The 20,141-nt window shown below is 31.0% G+C and overlaps 2 protein-coding genes and 1 pseudogene across 2 annotated transcripts; all 3 read right to left on the bottom strand.

The window, feature by feature from the left end:
• Positions 1–1,814: 1,814 nt before the first annotated feature.
• On the bottom strand, positions 1,815–6,090 carry LOC130940171 (uncharacterized; annotated as a pseudogene).
• Positions 6,091–6,220: 130 nt separating this feature from the next.
• LOC130941219 (uncharacterized) lies at positions 6,221–8,835 on the bottom strand. The gene is made up of 9 exons (XM_057869637.1): positions 8,655–8,835; positions 8,277–8,423; positions 8,009–8,149; positions 7,728–7,808; positions 7,500–7,646; positions 7,303–7,386; positions 6,633–7,077; positions 6,436–6,511; positions 6,221–6,265 (listed from the first exon to the last, which is right to left on the bottom strand). The coding sequence occupies exons 1-9, from the start codon at positions 8,833–8,835 to the stop codon at positions 6,221–6,223; spliced, it is 1,347 nt and encodes a 448-aa protein (XP_057725620.1).
• A 5,789-nt stretch (positions 8,836–14,624) lies between these two features.
• LOC130941218 (replication protein A 70 kDa DNA-binding subunit A-like) lies at positions 14,625–17,041 on the bottom strand. The gene is made up of 10 exons (XM_057869636.1): positions 16,892–17,041; positions 16,544–16,811; positions 16,405–16,489; positions 16,093–16,302; positions 15,834–15,969; positions 15,572–15,735; positions 15,384–15,498; positions 15,108–15,305; positions 14,925–15,005; positions 14,625–14,810 (listed from the first exon to the last, which is right to left on the bottom strand). The coding sequence occupies exons 1-10, from the start codon at positions 17,039–17,041 to the stop codon at positions 14,625–14,627; spliced, it is 1,593 nt and encodes a 530-aa protein (XP_057725619.1).
• Between the last annotated feature and the right edge of the window lie 3,100 nt (positions 17,042–20,141).

Below are 20,141 nucleotides of genomic sequence, written 5' to 3'. Positions count from 1 at the left end.
GATTTGCGTCGATCTACTTCTTCACCAGATTATAAGTAAGTTAGTGAGATTCTCAAAATGTGCCTGCATAACTTGATCTGTTTAAATTAATAGATTATGCCTCCATCTTTAAATTTAACAAATTAAATTAAATTTATTGTTAATGTTTCTGTAAATTTTATATAATTTTTTTTTTACTTTTATTACGTGTTTCCCTCTTAATTTGTGTGGAGAGTCCTGCTCCTGACAATGGTGGATAGGATGATATTTAGATGAAAATTGGCAAGATTGTAGATAAAGTTTTGTTAACAAAGTGGTGACCACTCATGACAGAAGCTTCATACTATGAGGTAATTAAAAAGTAAACAATATAAGAACATGATGTTTTTTCGTGAGTATAGTTGATAGTTTTTATTACAATTGTATGATTATATGTTTATTGATTTGCCTTTTTATCTGTTATACATGATAATGGCAGTTGGCTTAATTGTTTTGCATACTTTTATCTATTTGCCTTTTTATATGCTTCTATGTTTCTATTTAGCTTCATCCAATTTGTGAAATCTCATATGTTCAAACAACTGATAATGTAAGAGATTTTTTAGAGATATTGCTTCCATGTAAAATAATACAATTTTACATAGAGATGGTTTTGTAATGATATTTTGCCAAAACTTATCATCTGGATAAATTTATTGTAACTTTGAAGTGTAAATAATCACTTTTAAATTTGAAATGTTTATTTATCATATTTATAAATGTTGATATTTAAATAGTCATTGCTTGTTTTAAGGTAGATGATTTTTAAATAAATTGATTTCAGCCAACTAATCAATGCAACTCGCTGGATAACGATTCTATTGCTAATTCTCTTTAAATGTTGTTACATCCATGTGTGAGTGTATTTTTTAGGCCTAATTGAAATTTTCTTTGCGTGTATAGTGTTGTTTTACAACATAATTAAGAGGAACAGTGGGAATACATTGTTATTTTGATAGAAGGTGCTGTCATTAACTACATTTCTCTCATGGTGAGAACTATACTGGCACACCAGGTATGTTACTGATTCATAATATTCATCTTTTAACTTGTATTTTTCATGCCTTGATGTTTCATAATATTATTTGAGCATTGGATTGGGTTATCTTTGTTGTGTGTTGTGGACAATAATTATGTGTTTTATTAGTTATGTATATATTAGTTCAGATTTAGGTGATAATTTTGTTTTAGTCTGACTAATAATTGATTTCAGATTTAGGTGATAATTTTGTTTTAGTCTGACTAATAATTGATTTGTGAGTAGTGTTTTTCTTGTTATAGTTGATCACATTGTTACTGTTTTAGTATATATGTATATGCACTATTCAAATAAAAACTTGCTACAAATAACATGAAAATCATAATCATGATTAGAACAAAAAAATATGTCGAATTCCAGAAATTTTTAAATAATGAAAAAATAATTGATCTTTCAGCTTATTAAAATATAAGCTGAGAGCAAAAATATGTTGAGAATTATCCACTGCAATCTCTAGAAACTAATGGAGAATACCTCTCGTGACATAACATTCTCCGTCTCTCTTTTTTGAATTGTCTCCTGACACAATAGTAAGTGAATTCAATTAATTTGTTTACACCAGGCACCTAAAGATAAAAATGTTCATTAGTGCACATCAATAATTGAATATATAAAGATAGCGTGGTTCAATATGAAATTTGTGGTGATTTGGGCGAGTCTATCCAAAATAATATAGAATGCTTAAATAAAACTCTTCAAATCTATAAATTACCTGAGATGAACTTTGATATAAAATGTGGCAGACATATAGCCTTTGTCAAACATTCCTAAACACTTCTTTGAAAACAACATTATCTGTCTCATTGCTCCTTTCTTCTTCATGACATAAGAGTATCTTAAGACCTTTTTTATTTGTAACTCTCGAAATAGCCACATACAATTGTCCGTGGGTAAAAACAGGCTTCTTTAAAATCAATCCAACTTTTGATAAGGATTGTCCTTGACTCTTATTAATTGTCATGGCATAGGATACCATTATAGGGAACTGTCTGCGTTGAAACTTGAATGGTATTCTATGGTCAGATGGACTAAGGGTCATCCTTGGAATAAAAACTTTCTGACCAGCATTCTTTCCTGTCATGCTTTTAGCTTCAATAATGTGTTTTCCTAGCTTTGTTATCACCAATCGGGTTCCATTGCATAATCCAGCCGAGTGATCAATATTCCGTAGTAACATGATAGGTGTTCCTACCTTGACTGTCAACTCATGGTTTGGAATCCCCGAACACCTAATTGTGTTTAGAAATTCTGGAGTGTGTATTGATGCGATTAACTCATTAGATGGCTCTGTTGGACATGCTTTGTCAGAACTATAGTATGTTTGTGATTCACGTGGATTTAAACTCATCATGTATCGGTTAATCTCATCTACTATTTGCAATGTTGGGGCAAGGATAGCTCGATCTTCGACTTCATAGACAGAATTTGAAGGCCAAAACATCTCGGGATAAATTGCTCTACATATAGCAGCTATAGGATCCTCCCATTCTTTTATCAGAATGTCATTGGGAATTTGAATTGTATCAATTCCATCTTTAGACTCCCCGCATTTACCATCGCCAATGCTTAGTATCCATTCTGCAAAATCCTTTAACTCAGACGAATGTACATTAGCATCATCCGCTTGTAGCCGCATATTTCTTGTTAGTTTCAACATGTTGCAACTATTCCAAATGTAGGATGAATTGATAGTCGCATTCACAATATCCTGCCTGCTTCCTTTGGGTATAACAGGGAGTATCTGTCTAAAGTCACCACCAAACACAATTGTTTTCCCTCCAAAAGGTTGCTCTTCACTATGAACATTCTTGAATCTCAATAAATCTCGCATTGTCCTATCAAGTGCTTCTATACAATGCTTATTGACCATGGGAGCTTCATCCCAAATAATAAGTTTTGTTTTTATGATCAATTCTGCCAATGCAGTGCCCTGTTTTATATTGCAAGTGGAAAACTCATCAACATTAAGTGGTATTGCAAATCTTGAATGAGCTGTTCTACCACCCGGTAATAACAAAGCAGCTATGCCACTTGAAGCCACCGTCAAGACAATTTGACCTCTTGATCTTAACCCTGATGCCAATGTCTTCCAAACAAAGTTTTTCCTGTTCCACCATATCCATATAAAAAGTAAACACCACCTACTCCATCATTGACAGATTGCATAATCCTATCATAAACATGGTGTTGTTCATCTGTCAGCTGTTGTAAATAAAGGCTATGTTCATCAGCTAATCTGTGTCTATCATATTGTTGCTCATCAGAAATTAACCGATTGATGCCGCTTGAAACCAAATGAGAGGAACACATTTCCATATCTGGAAATGGCATGGAAGAGAACTCTTTTAGACTCTTGTTGTAAGTCTTCAATTTATTCTCAATATCTATAAGAGTTAGATCCTTCAATTCCTGCTCTGTTAAACTTAAATCTGTGAAAGACACCAACGTAATGGAGAGAGTTAAATGTGTAAAAACACATAGAAGAAACTACTATCAAGATCACTTTTCAAATTATTATCATTTTACAATATACATGATTTCATATTCATAAACACATTAAATGGTAATTTAACTTTTTGAGTAGTTATACAGAGTAAAATATCTTTTTCCTTCTATTTCTTTACATTAATATTGATTGTATACATTCTAAATATGAACAAACATTGTTGATAATAATTTCTTTTCGATCATAAAATCTTACTGTCTCGTATGAAGTAGTCATTGTTAATGCCTAATTTACAAAAAAAATTAGACTTTGTTCAACTAAATTTTTATATCATGAGAACTTTTTATTCTCTATTACCACTCTTTTATTCTATAATACATTTTCTTAACCAAACACTAATGTAATAAAACAACCAAAACAACATTATAAACCTAATCCGACCTATTAATATGTATTGGCCAGTTGTATTATGTACAAATTAATAGTATGTCAGATAACTTAGGGGTAAATCAACTTTAGAATACCTGGATTGTCAAGAATTCTCTTTTGCCTATGTAGAATATCATCAGATAAAATATGCCACGTGTTGTCCCATACATATTCTGGCCTTGTCATAGAATTTGAAAACAAAAGTGTTGCAAACAATTTTCTCAAATATTCTCCGGAACCCCAATTATTTGCTTCTTGTATTGCATCAATATATTCTCTGTCATCATCTAAAAGGCCACGTGCATAACATGCATCTCTGAAAGTTGAGTACACAGTTCCGTCAACAGTTCTGATATCTTCATAGCAAGTAGGGCCTTTGACTAAATTCAACAGTAGTCTTAAATAGTAAATTTCACCAGATCCAGGAGGCACAAAAAAAATTCTTCCAATGACTGCATGCGATTTTCGTGGAACCCATATCCGTTCTTGGGCTTTCCATACAAACTTAGTAGGAAGCTCAGCAAATGTTAGGGACCTAGCCTCTCGATATTCTTTATTTGCTTCAAACCAACCAAGAAACATAGATTCCTTTACCAAAGCCTCTCTAGCTACCTCATCTAAGTTGTCATGGTCTTTGAATATCACATTTTGCTCATCCGGCAAATGAAACCCCAACCTAACGACTGAAGGATCTCTATAGTGAATGCTATAACCGAAAATCCTCCAAACTGCTTCACATGGAGATATGTATCTACAATCATAGTACATACTAATCTCATCGATTTCATCACTTTCTACGTCTTCACCAACACTTTTGTAAAATGTAGTAGTTACATGATCATTCCCTTTATTCACATACTTAAACAAATATTTAATTGATCTCGATTGATTACACCACTCAACATTAATGTGTGCACCATACCTCAGCAGCAAAAACCTATTATGTGGGACTACGTAACGGTTATCGAGATCAACACCACTTTTATTAATAATCCTCCCATCATCTCTGCGCCTGTATAATGGATAGCCATCTTCATCAACTGTTGTCTCATCAACAAATCTTTTTGGAAAGTGCCTTATGCATTTTCCATTTTCCATGCACGGTGATTGTTTTCTAAAATTGCCACATGGACCATGCATCATATGTTTTTCAACGGCATCAAAATAAACAGGATCTTTTTCTCTATCTGGAATCTCAGCTGAAATAATCTGGTCTATCTCTTCTCCAGTGGGATACTTATCATCTGGGTGTAGGAAAATTAGTATGTGGGCATGAGGCAATCCGCGTTTTTGGAATTCAATCGTGTACACCACTAAAAATATAAAAATTTATTATGTCAGCCTTTACTTGGTATAATGATTGTTTATCTAATAGCTAATGACTCATTATTATAAGCTATGAAATGGATAAAAATCATCACTCATTAATAAATTAACATGTGACTGCATCTAAACTGCTCTAAAGCACTCTATTCACTTTCAATATGATCACATTTTAATGCAAAAGACATATAACTTGCTCAAATAAAAGGTTTATATTCATAGAAAAATATCTCTATTTTTCAGGTTCTGCATATCAAAATTAACCCTATATTTATAAACAGGTGTAAAATAAAGTTGCTAAAAAAATATAATTTGGAGTATAGTCAGTGAGTCACCTGCACTAACCCTCCCAAAATGCGATTTGCTTTGATGTCCTTGATAAGACAATCCAACTTCACCTTAAAAGCCCTGCAAACCATGTCTGGTCTATCTTCTGCACGTAGTTCTCTATTGTCAAAAAATCTTCAAGCTCTGGCCATTTAGGATTACATGTAAATGTAATAAATAGGTCTGGATAACCCACAACTTTGCAAATTGCCATTGCATCTTGATAATTCTGTATCATATACCTAGGACCACCAGTAAATGAAGAAGGTAGTATAATTCGCTTCCCTTTACATGAGGGTGTAGTTTCACCATTCAAAACAGCATCTTTTATTCGTTTGTACATTTCACATCTAAATTTGTCTTGATTATGACGTATATAATTCAATCTAGATGATTCAATCATTGAATAAGCATCCACCAAGAACTGTTGGAAGAGCCTCCTTGAATACAACAATGGAGATCCATCTGCTAGTCTCTCTTGTATTCTAAAAGCAAAAAAATCTCTCATAGACATGTGTTGTCTCCCTTTTCCATCATTAGATGTAGGTTTGCTGAGAGAGATATCTTCCTTGAAACCATCCTCACCATAAGGAAATAAAAGAGGGTATTGTAATCCAAGATAAGCTGGATTAAGTTGATTAATCCGTTGTAATTTCCCAGTCTGTGTCTCTACGACAATGTCTCTGTCATTCTTATCAATATCAAAATCACCCACTATTAATGCAGCAATCTCATTTGTTGACGGAAGATTATAGCGTCTACCATCCTTACCCCTTTTACCCAAGAGCCTAAGCTTCACAGAATTACGTAAGTCAACTCTCATCGACTCCCTAACCATACGAAAGGCCTTTACCAGGACATTGTGCTCGTCTAGCATCTTCTTTAAATCCTTTACAATATCTTCATGAATTAACTGGTTTTCTGCTCTGCTGTACACCAACAACAATGTACATAAGATATTTAACATTTTCTAAATAAGAAGTCTCTATACTCTCCATTATAGAATCCTAACAGGAATTTGTCGTTAAATTTTAGTATTTTGTTACAAACCTGAAAATGTTCATACGATTCTGGATTTCATTCTGTGTATCATACACATATAGCTGAGCAAACTTGGCGACATTGCCTTCTGGTGGTATGAGGCTACCCATCAAGTGATAATTTTCTCCACAAAGAATGAAGGTAGCCGGTCCTTTGCTGCGATTGATGCTTCGGTCTATCTTTGCACCCATTGAAGTGAATTGGAACATGTTATTATAAGCTCTAATGTTGTCACGAAAGTGCTTGCTTTTAGGACTATCTTCATACAACAAATTGTATAGTTCCTTTGGAGCATCTTGTAAATGGGGTATTTGAACTTGGCCTCCTTTGCAACAATTTGTGTATTTAGGTTCAGTTGCTTTGTAGTGCTTGTTTGTGCGTTCATCATACCAAAAGAGTGCATTACAATACTCACATTGATGCATTGGATCTCCAATGCTCAAGTATTCAGGACCTATAAACAAATAATTAACATATTACATAGTATTCTAGACAAAATTCACTATCTTATACTAAAATAGCCAAAGTCACTGCACCTGAGCTTGCATTGTTATGTGTTGTTTTGGGCTTGTTTTTCAACAGTCTTATAATACTTGTATCTGTTTAGCAATGCTATATAAAGTGAGATATAAACATAACAAAACTTTTAATTTTACTCATGTTGAAAAACTTCTAATACCTTTTCCAGCTTGTAGTGTTCGTGTGTTGGATCCTACAGCTGGTGGCGATGTCGTTGGTCCCCTAATAAACTTCTTTTGCTCTACTGGGTCAATATAAATATAGTATATTATTCAAATTCTAGACTAAGTACAATTTAATCAAGGATCATATATATAATATAAAACCACTAAACATATATTAAAAAAATTGAATTGCCTGAAAACTCATTGCTGCACCGAAATGAATTAACCTCCATATTGTTCATTTTACCTATGTCTGGATTTGTACTTTGATCGAGACTAACTTCTTGTGTACTTGTTATTGAGCTCAAGTCTAGTTCAATAATGCTAGAATCTCTTCTGCCTAAAAATACAGATATTTATTATCGCCCTCTTATTTGCAAATACACTTGTCTATTAAGCTTTGATAACAATAGTGGAATACCTCCCGCAGATTTTTTATGAATGGTTTGCCTTTTTCCAGCTAGTTTCAAAGCTCTCTCTCGTCTGGCATTCTTGGCATCATCTGTGTAGATTTGAAGTATTAACTACTTTGCTTAATGATAATGTACAGTAATTGCATTTTCAGTTATAATGTATGAAAAATATTGTCAAGATATAAATGATTGTAACTACAACAACCACCATGAGTTAATGATGGTCTTTGTATCATAGAAGTAGATTTATCAAAACAACCTGACTATTATTTTTGCTAATATAAAATACCTCTCGAGTCAGGTGTCTTCCTTGCTAGATTTCTTTCTACAGGAAAACCCAAATTAGGTTCGTTGTTGACCGTGCCTTCTAACCTTATGGAAGTTTGTATGCTTGTGTCACCATTTTTCCAATAAATATTATTCTCTTTTCCTGCAAGGTAATTTTTATATAGTTGTATGGAACCTGATTGAATCGGACGCGCATGGCTTAAATGTATTAGCAATTTCCATGGTGTCAAAGTATAAAGTTATTATTTAGTAAGAGTATTAGTTATCACTTGACAAAGGAGTTCCCATCATATGATTTAGTTCACTATCTCGAGATATTGTCGGTCCCATTATCTTCTTTGTTGGTGTCCTAATATTATCATACAGATTCGACACATCAACTTTCCTCTTGTTCTTTAAATATGTATGTATTTCTCCTGAAACCAAATATACAAATTATATTATCCTCTTAGAAAGTTTGACATATCCGAACACAATATGTACTTTGTCAGCTGGCCATGTAATGAACCTAAAGATTTAACGATTTTTAAACCAATAAACATTATTTTGCATTCTGTATTCATTCTTCTATAATCTGAGTTTTGTTCATAGTATATTTTAAAATAAATGACATTAATAACCCATATGCTTATGCATAAATATGATACCTGAAGAGGATGTGTCTGAGTTTAAGTTTATTGTTTGAAGAGGATTTCTGCACTCCTTTTGAGAACCAGTGTGAACTTCGTTTGATATCCTTGCCTTCTTCCTCTTCTCTTCAATAATAGCTCTCCTTTCTCTTCTTGCTATGGAAGCATTTGCTTTTTCCATCTTTTGTATATTCTCCATGTTAAGCCAGTGTTGATGATTGACTTAAACAACCAATGTTCACAAACTTTTTTTTGTTAGTATTACATGAGGGGTAATCGGGCAGATAATATGATGGAACTTTCTTGGTATTTGTGAGATTTTTTGCTTCAAGTGACCAAGTTCTATCACCTGATGGCATAGGTGATTTTAATTGATACCACTAACTTATTATTGAGTATTGGTAATAGCTATTGGTAGGAATAAAAAACCGTTCGGTGACATAAAGTATGATACTCCTTAATAAGCTAATTTAGATAATCAAATGAAATTTTACTTTTTGCTCGAGTCAAATTATAATTGACATTACTAATTTGTTTATATATTTAAAAGATGTTTAAAGGTTTTATAAGTATTGCATAGAGTTTTAATGGTAGGATGCGAATCCATATTATGGAAAACCATATAGATGCCTGTTGAGAATGGTTTATCCTCATAAATCCTATAGGTTATTAACCTACTTTTTCTAAGTATATATATTGCACATCTGATGGCCTGAATTCCTTTAAATTAACAGAGGTTCATTCTATATTTTTTATAATCTATGTAATGGATTTGTTATATCAATTTTATGAAGTTTATTTTGCTATTTTAATTGGTTTTTATATATAAAGACATCGTCAACTGTTTGGGATGTGAGGCTGATTAAGAGATAGTTATCTCTTCATGATGTTAATTTAACTTTTGACAACATATTAAGGTCCAGAATACAGAAATACTTTTCTAAAGTCCCAATGAGAATGAAAACTTGTTTGCATAATTTTTTAGTTGTAGTATACACATGCATATATTCCATCAACACATGCTGCACATTGTTTGGCAGACTTCATTAACCCTTTTATAAGGCTGGATTACTAACAAAAGGTAGCAGTTTACTTAATATTGGTGAAGCATTACTCTTACGTGAACAAACTGTAAAACAAAGCTGGCTCAAAACATGAAATTGACAACCATAATAAAAATTAAAAACATTGCCATAAACATTTAACTCCAAATTACACACACATAGAATAGTAGAGTAGAACACACTAATATATGGAGGAGGTTTCTGGAAGTGATTCAAACTGGATAGAGTCCTTGCAAGTGCATAGAAATAGACTTAACATAAACATTCTCGTTCCAGTTCCTATGGAGAAGATGCTTCCTGCGGGCAGTCATGAACTTAAATCTTGATATAAGAAGATCTGTGCTCTCAGAGTCATTCGCACTCCCAAAGCTACCCCGAAACTCCATAACAGAAATAATGTCCTTTCCCACAAAGATAGTTGGGTTGTATGGGATACCAATTCCCGATACCTTGATCATTTTCTCCCACCCAAGTTTATCATTAGCTTTGGGAGTGATTTCCCAGACAACAACCTCCCTTGTGAATCCAATATTGTTATATGATATGAAACCAACGCCATTATTGAAGTTTGTGAGTGAATTATTTGATGATCTCACTTCATGTGGAACATTAACTTCAGAAAATAATCTGCTCTACAGAGAGAAAGTGATTATAGAGGTTGGTTCTTCAAATCTAACCCCTTCCCAACCTATCCAATAGACAACACCTTTGTCTACAATATTCTTTGGGCCAAGTTTTTGAGTCTTGGTTTGGAAATTACCGGAGTAGGTCCACTCTGCTTCGTAAGAATTATAGAGAGTCCATGAGAGTACTTTGTCTTTGTAGTGCTTCTTGTAAACATGCACTATGCGATACTTAATGGTATCAAGCACATAACCAAAAGCATATAGAGAGACCGCATGTGAGCAATGCTTCCTAGCCTTGTCAGTAACAAAAGCCATCCTCCTGGTGAGAGGATTCAATATCATAAGTGTAGAGTTGAAGCCACCTTGTGAAAACTTCAGACAAATGTTGCCCTGGTCAGAACCAATGAGAACATAATAGCCAAAGTTGTCTATGGGTATAGGAATGTTGAAATCGAACTGTTGTCCGCTTGCAACATCAACGCACAGAAACCACTTAGATTTTTCATCAAAAGGAAGATAACCAACCCCAATGATCATTCGCTTATCCCTGAGCTTGTTCTCCATGAAATGTTGTTTGACAAAGTATGGGCTCGATAGCTTGTGCCTCCATTTTTTGCTCAGCATTCTGCACTTCCCAACAGTTTTATGATGAGACTTGCTGAAAATCTTCCACAACAATTCATCGTTGATATGGGGAAGGGGGACTCTCTTGTGTGTAATGTCACTCATATTAGAAATGATTTTGAAAAGGCTTTTAGCTAGGTTAGACAAATGATTAGTAATAGATTTTTTGGTGGATTCATCCATAAGGCCGTAAATGACATTTATAAATGAATATCCTAATTAAGAAGAAATTATGGCGTTGTGCTGTTCTCTTTTATAAGTTATATTTAAACCTCAATAAAAGGTGGCACATGCACCTATATACATAATAACTGATGATTCTTATAGAAGTGTTTCATTCATCTTTTAAAATATCTAAATTTTTGTACCTGAACTTATTTTTTACCAACATTACAAAGACAAATATAATACATAAAATCTAATATTTTATCCTTTGAAAATATGTGATTTTTATTATGGATATAAGCTTTATAGAAATTACCACATTCTATTCTTAGTTTAATCTCCTAACCATAATTTTTTTATTAACGCTAAATATGGACATTTTTTTATTAACTGCCATGACTTATAGTATATGTCGAACAGTACCTTCTTAGTATGAACGAAGTAGTTAGAAGGCATATATGAGTATATTACTTATAACTTTATATTATATTTTAATCATTTTTTTCAGTAATAATATATCGGTCTACTATAGATATCTATACAAATTTTGTGATTGATTGGTGCACCTTGAATGTAGTGCCTATATCATCCTTATGGTTGATATTCCTTCCGAGTATAAGTATCACTTTTCAATATTATTCATAACTTTATGCAAACCATAAAAGTAAGACATTATCAAATACATACTCTGCAACTATATTAGGAGATCAACTTTTAAAGCAATTTTTTATAGGAAATAATATTTTCAAGCCATGTTCAACGGTCAAAAAGTATTCAGTAGAGCCATTTGGAATCACACATAATATTTTTATAAGTTTTGATTTTATAGTAGTTTAAATTTTTAAAAACAAAATATCTGACATTTTCCCATCTGTATAATAAAATAATTTATGAAATGGGCAAATACATGACTATATACTCGTGTAGCTATATCATGAATTTTACCGGAACATTATACAATTGACAATTTATTTTAAATATATACAACTTCAAAAAATGATTTAGAATGCATTCATCCTATATTGACTGATGTGATGCTGTATTAATATTCCATGGAGTTGCTTTAGTGGATATAAGACATAATGTGGCCCATTGCTAGATATCTTTGCTATTTATATATATATTTTCCCATTTTGTGAATAACTAATTCATCTTGGATGTAGTTCCTATGAGATACATTTGAAATATTCTACTCCTGAGAGACTTTTGTCTTATCAATCTTATTCACTTTTTTATGTAAAAATTATATCTGCTTTAACTGCAAGTATTTCAGCTATTGTAAATTATTAGTGAGAATGACTTACAATAAATTTTTACAATTCTTTCTTCCGTCAAATTACATTTAGATTTAATTTAAATTTCTATGTTAATAACTCTACTTAGTACGTGCTATGCTAATGCATTTAATGGTTGAATTAGGATGATTAAAATTGTCATGTACTTATTAAATCTTTTTTTCAATTCTTCCTTATCACAATCATGATTGTAATTTCCTAATATATTTAATGTTTTTATTTGCAATGCAACGATTGAAAAAGCCAAATTTGAAAATACCCATTTTGCTGTGATTTTGAAGAGACTTGGGATTAAAAAGAGTATATAAATTCCTACGATTCTGACCATACCTATCTAAGCTAAGTCTTTATTTAGTTGGTCCTTGTAAGTTGTAATGGATGATAGATAAATGATAAACACAAAATTTGTAAACACAAAACTTATTTAATGTGTAACATTTTATATTAGTCTGAGAAGGTTATTTTAACAAAAATAAATTAACTACTGGGTCATATAGCATCGCGTGATGTCCTCCTGAACCTAAGATATGCAGTTAATAGGGGTTGGCTTTATTTAACTTTCATCCTTTTAGATAAACTCCAAGCTTTGAAAATTTCGAATAATATATATTACTATGTAAAATCAATAGCACTTTACACAACTATCATAGCTCATTAAAAGCTATCCGATTATTGACCATAGGTTCAGCGGTAGACTGTCTTAGTTGACATTTTATAAATGCCAAAAGTGGTATCAACAATATTACTTTAATCCGTGGTGTTATTTGTTAGCAATATATGGTAATGTATATTAAAAACATGTACATCGATAACCTCATTTAACACTGCTTTGTTAAGTTTTTTTACATATTGAAGACGCTTCTTCTTTACGCAATGTACATAGGGAGGACTTGATTATAATAACAATTAATAAATTTATCTTTTACTATCTATATTGTGTCTATAGCCTAGAAAAATTATCAGAGTATCCATCATGCTTTTTTTCATTGTATCTTGTTTAACATGTTTTTACATGTTTTGACCTTTCTTTTTCACGTAATGTACACAGGGATTACTTGAAATAAAGTTAGCTTTTTTTATTGTATACTGTGGCTATATTTCAGAAAAAGCTTTAGGGTCTATACTTTACGTAATATCTCTTATACTATAAATTAAAATTGATCATGTGACCAACGAATTTCTTCATTGATAATAAAACTCTGATAGTTACATTTTAAATATTTATATTCATTGTTTTGAAATTGGGTTAAATTTAACATATAGATAGTTCTCATTTCAAAAATTTTACCTCTATTGCCAAAGTTAGTATATTAAATAGCTTAAATCAGATTAATTATTTGTCAATATCCCTAACAAATAAGTTCATAAAGGTCACATTTCACTATGTTCCAATTTATGGCATATTTATTTCATTTAATATATCTATTAAACAAAAAACATATTTAATCACTTGGGTACAACTCAAACCATATTTAGTGAACCCACTTTAGTAAAGATACATATAAGTTAGAAATTTAATATGAAACTGAATTATATGTATCCTTTCACCTATAAAAATTTGCGTAACATAGTCCATCATAAATAGATAGTTTATGTATTTCAGCTGGATATTGCTTTATATTCTACCTGACCATCTTTTCTAATATCACGTGTAAAATACATCTAGCATTTCATACATATTTCACACTATTATCTAAGTAGTTGTACGGGCCATATCAAAATTTCATAGTGAATGCATACTTCTTTTTACTCTGATGTGTACATAGTTTATTTCTAACCATGTGAAACAATTTTAGTTGGTGTACATACCGAAATTAGCCATAGTATACATTAGATGATTAAATTCATTCAGAAGAATTCTTACTAAAAACAATTCTTTTAAGGTGTATATGCAGGTACTTACTGACCATGTCAAAACAAAGCAAAGTATTTAGAAATAAAATTAGGAATCAATCAAGTTTCTAAGGTAAGTTCATCATAAATTGAATGCCACCTGACTAACCAAGTCTTACATGATAAAAAGATAATAAGAAAGTCATACAATTACAAAACACATAATTAGGTAAGTTCATCATAAATTGAATGCCACCTGACTAACCAAGTCTTACATGATAAAAAGATAATAAGAAAGTCATACAATTACAAAACACATAATTAGGTGACTGCAATAGAGTTTTTTTTACTACTCAAAATATAAATCAAATTTTCAATTACTCATATATCTGCATCAAGGTTAACACATTTCTGTCTCTTTCCCATCTTCCTACTGAACCTGTTGGTTGATAGCTGGCCTTCTTCCTCATCTTCATTCAGACTTAGAGGAGAATTCTTCAATCCATTGGTAATATTTTTGGATGGTGTTTTGTACTTGAGGGATGAGATGCACTCCTCCACAACATCCTATAACACATAAATAACAGAAAACTATCAGGTTAAACAATTCATCTTAAAAGCTGTCAAGAAATCTGCACTTGTTTGTAACAATATAAAAGAAAATAGATATTTTGAACATACCATAGAAGACTCAGTATCACAATCAGTTTTAAGATTAGCCACATTTTCTGAAATTTCCAAATAGTTGTTGCAGCCATCTTCCTGTGTTTAGGGAATGAATTGGTCTGCTTAGATGTTACAGTGAATTGACCATGTATAAGAATATACGCTTATCGGTAGCACTAAATTGTTTAAAGAACTTACACTGACATTACTCGGAAGATTAGTAGACAACTCTTTGGGAAGATTTTTGTCAATGATATCCTCATCATCACAGATTTTCATAATCGTGTACACATGATCAAATTGATTAATGTTGGCTTCTTTGATATTTATCTTGAAAAGGACTCTTTTTTCCATCATGTTATCAAGTGTTTTGGGATATTCATCTCCCACTATAACCTGTACACAAATAAAACACTTCACTCTTGCTATATAGCTTATAGATAGCAATTCTTGAGAATAACAATAGGTGCTTACATCGTCCTCCATAATCTGTTCAGCTCTCTTCCCACATAGCATACTTGTTTCCTTGTCCCATAGTAGCAATCGGATGCTACCGGTTCCATCAAAAACCATCACCTCGACTTTGAACCTATGATACAAACAAAATACAAATGAACATGTATTTATTTAAAAAGTTTCATACAAATATTATACAAAAGAACCTTAGGGCTGCAGATCCATGTGTATGGCCACACTTCCCACATTCATATCTGTTTCCAATAGGAGTTTCTACTTTCTTTGGACATTTTCTACATGATTTATAGAACCAATCATCCTTCGTAACATTAATCGCAACAATACTTGCAGCAATCCAAGCTGGACCTTCCTATTAAGCCATATTAAAATGTCAAGTATTTTTGCATCAGCAACCAATCTAAATAGACATTGGGCAACAAAAATTTGAAAAAACATAGTTGTGATTACCTCATGTTGGATAAGGACTTCTTCAATTGTTTTCACTGACACAGCACCTTGTTTAAGCTCCTCAACCCCTGACCAAGCTGTTTTTGATGGAACTTGACTAATCCTCACAGAGGATGATGGTTCACCGCCAAGCAGCCTACACATTAGTTCAAAAGGATCATCAACTTCATCAACAAATATACATATAGACCACAGAATTTTTCATACAAAGTATAAAAGCAAGCCACTTTAGTGATTATATAAGATAGACTCAACTAACCTGCTCCTAAATTCAGCAACATCTTTAAGGTTGGAGTCTATGTGCAGCTGTGAAATGTCAAAATGGCTTTGGACAAATGTCTTGCCATTCCATCTGGTTGCCTTAAAATACTGGACCACAACTATTAGTGGCTCAACCCTTCCATCTTGCATGTGACGAAGTAGCTGGTCAACCATTTCACCAAATATAGTGCACCCAATCCTATTGTTTCTGAAACATTATAAATATAAAAGACATCACATTAACTCTTTGAAAATAGAAATTTCTACATACGCACAGAAATATAGTTGTTATAGTGTTGAATGTACATACTCTAGGTCCTCCAAGATAACAGCCAGTCGTTTAGTCTCCTTTCCTTTGCTGGTGATCAACTCTTTTGGATCTTCTTTACCAACTCCTTTGCATTTGAATATGAAAGAAGTTGAACAACTATTTAATAAAACCAACTTACCAAACAATGCAGAGTCATCGATCTTCTCAGCATTTAGTAACTCACGGATGGTTCTAAATCGAAAAGCATTTAGCGGAAAACTGGGATTCTCAACATGACTGACGATTGTCCTATGACTGAAGAATAATAAATACTTTCCCCTTGATATGTTACCCTTTTGGTTGTCAACAACAATGAAGTTGGTCATAATGTACATTTGAAACTGAACCAAGACACCCCGCCACTTGCTCACCAGGGATTTAGGGATCGAGACTTGCAACCTTGTGCCCTGCAGTTATTTGAATATATTTAGAACTTGCTTATATCACGCAAAATTTTGAAACTTTTGAATAGAGTAAATATATTTACCTGACTATCTTCAATAATCACTTCAATGGTGCCAACTTCTCCTTCATTGTATCTGTTAGGGAGTTCCCACACACGTATTACATATACTTTGAAATTCCATTGCAGTTTTCTTGCATTTAAATCAGCCAGGTAATCAAAGGTTTGAGACATTTTCCCTTCTTTTTTTGTTTACTTGTGAGAATGATTTGTGCATGTAATTCTTCTTTCAGATGGGATTTTATATGATACAGATGGAAAGAGAGTACAAAAAGAGAAAAATGAAGATCTTTACTGGATCCTTGTCTTTTATTTTTTGTTGAAATTTGTTAGTAAATATTATTTTTTTTCTTTATCATATGACTCAACACGTGTCGGGTGAATAGATCCACCACTTGTCGAGCACCAAATCAACCACTACTCTCCTATTATATATAGGAAGATTCTAATGCCACATAAATTTAAAAAATAATAAACATAGAAATAATTGTTGAATAAGATAGAGTATTATTCTGTGAAATTTTATTCTTTCAGAATTTTTTACAACAAATGAAGTCCTCAAATCTTTCGATAGATTAGAACTTATGCATTTGTGAAGAAGAATGAGCAAATTGAGTAACATTAATAGTATATATAGTCTTATAAATTAGTTTATTTGAGAGTTAATTAACAGTAATTAATTTGTATAGAACTCTAGATTACTTGAGATTGATCTTAAGGTGGAAAAATTAAGATTTATATGAAATTAAAAAAATAAATATGAAATATTAAATTCTAATAAAATTTAAATCGTAAAATTAAAATATTTTAAAAGTTAAATCAAAATTTTGACTATTATATTATTAAAAAATACACACTTTATTTATTAATTACATCAAATTATTTTCTTTTCTTTAAAAATATAATTTTTAAAAAAGAAAAACCTTTAGCATTCTCATAAAAAAATGGACTTATCACAAAGATCATAATTTCCTTGAACAATAAATTAGAACTTTTTATTTTTAATATTGGAGTGGTAGTGGTATTTTTTTAAAATGTGGATTGCTGGGGTGTCATACTCAAATGTGGAATCGTTTAATTAAAGAGGCAGAAATCGGACCGTCCGATTTATTAGAGGTACAAAAATCGGACCGTCTGATTTCTAGAGGTACAGAAATCGGACCGTCCGATGTTAAAAAAAATTAAAAAATTTAAAATACAGAAATCGAACCCTCCAATTTGTATACTTTTCACAATTTAAAAAAATACCAAAAATTATAATATTAAAATATATCACCACTTCTACTTCCGTAACAAAAAAAATTAGCCATAAATTAGAGAGGCATGACACAATTTTCTTTTGGTACAAAGACCTCAAGAAAAAGAACCCCTTTGTAGTGAACCAAAATTACAAAAAAGGAACAAAATAGAGAGACAGAGAGTACAATTATATACACTTCTATACATCAAATTCTAGTGAATTTAGCTTTCCATTATTCCATTATGATTAGGGTATATTCTCTTGGACTTTGAGTGGGTTTTATTATTTTATAGTTATTCACTGAAGAAGAGTTCACAAGTCACAACAAGCAATAAAAGTTAGTGTTTTTTAGCATATGGACCAACTTTATAGATAGCAATAATCACAATAATGTCTTGCTTCAAATTGGGTTGCTCCATACCCAAACTTAGTTAGGAGGTAGTTTAAAAATCCTTCCTATCGTAGTGTGTGTGAGATGTTTGACTAGAAAAAGAAAAGAAAAGAAAAGAAAAAAATATTTAAGAGTGTCTATAATTATTACTCTTTTACTCAAATAAATAATTTTATATTTAATATATTTTTTATACAAATTCTTTGATAATGCACGAATTTATAAATAAATTAAGCTAATATTCAAACATTTAGTTAAAAGAATAAACACTATAAAATTGTATTTTATTTTTTTAATCATACAAATTTAATATATTATGAAATTATCTCTCATAAAATGACTAAACTACTAAACATATTTACAATAAATAAAAATATTGATAAAATTAACTATACAAGATAAAATCCAACCGTATAAAATTGTCTTTAATTTATTAGTTTATTTACCAAAATTTTTATTATCAAATAAGATTGTTAAATATCTTTGAGCGTCGATCATATGTAATTAAATTTTTTGTTTATTTATTTATTATTATTAATTATGTTTTTCGATTTATTTCAGAGTTCAAAAAATACAGAATCAAAACATCTCCATTGTGATTCAAATTGAAATCAAATTATAGAATAGTAAATTCTATCATATATCTCAGATTGAAAAATTTACTTTACACAACGCATTTATAAATGCCTTAATTGAATGGTAGCCTCCAGAAACTCATACCTTCTATCTTTCACGCGGTGGCATCCAGAAAAAAATATTATATTATATAATCTACATTTAATATATATATCCAATATTTCTCTAACATTAAATAAATAAATAAATAAATATTTAAATAATATTACATATATATTATTTACATATTAAAAATTATTATTTAAATAATAATATATTAAATAACACATCAAATAATATTACAAATTACTAAAATTTAAAGATATTTAAATATATGTTCAAAATTAAAATATTTTAAATACTTGTAATATTACATATAAAATATATACTTAAATATATGGACAATTTACCTAAATGAAATGGATGGGATAAATCTTTACTCAAATGCAACAATTGAGATTCATTTACTTGCATGTCCTGTTATTGTTTTATGTAATCCGTGGTAACATAACACGTTTTAGAGGATTACACATAAACCGTGGCAAGTTACCACGGTTTATGGAGATAGTTGTTTGATCATTGTACACGGTTTATGAAGAGATATTTGTATGCATAAACCTTTGTTACTTGCCACTGTTTATGAGGAAGAAAACTCTATATACACACGGTGAAAATTTATGCAATATTTTTACAATATTTTTTTTAGTTCCAATCAATAAGCATTTAAAAAATTATCTTTGAATCCTAAGTCATGTAATTCAAAGATCATTGTATTCATATTTTTTTAAAATTTTAAAAGAATAAATTTTTTTGTATTATTATAATTAGTTGAACGGAGAAATAATAACAATGACATCATAATTTTAATTAATAAAATAAAATAATTTATTAATTTATATTAAATTATTAATTTTAGTTAAACTTAAAAGTAAATAACACTTTAAAAATAACTAAAAAACATTCAAAAATGTTATGTGAATCAATATGTACATAAAATATTATGTGAAGATAAGTATAAATATCATGAT

This window comes from Arachis stenosperma, chromosome 7 (genome assembly GCF_014773155.1).
Source record: "Arachis stenosperma cultivar V10309 chromosome 7, arast.V10309.gnm1.PFL2, whole genome shotgun sequence".
NCBI classification, from domain to species: domain Eukaryota; kingdom Viridiplantae; phylum Streptophyta; class Magnoliopsida; order Fabales; family Fabaceae; genus Arachis; species Arachis stenosperma.
Note: the sequence above shows the minus strand (reverse complement) of the source record. Positions and strands in the feature narration are given on the sequence as shown.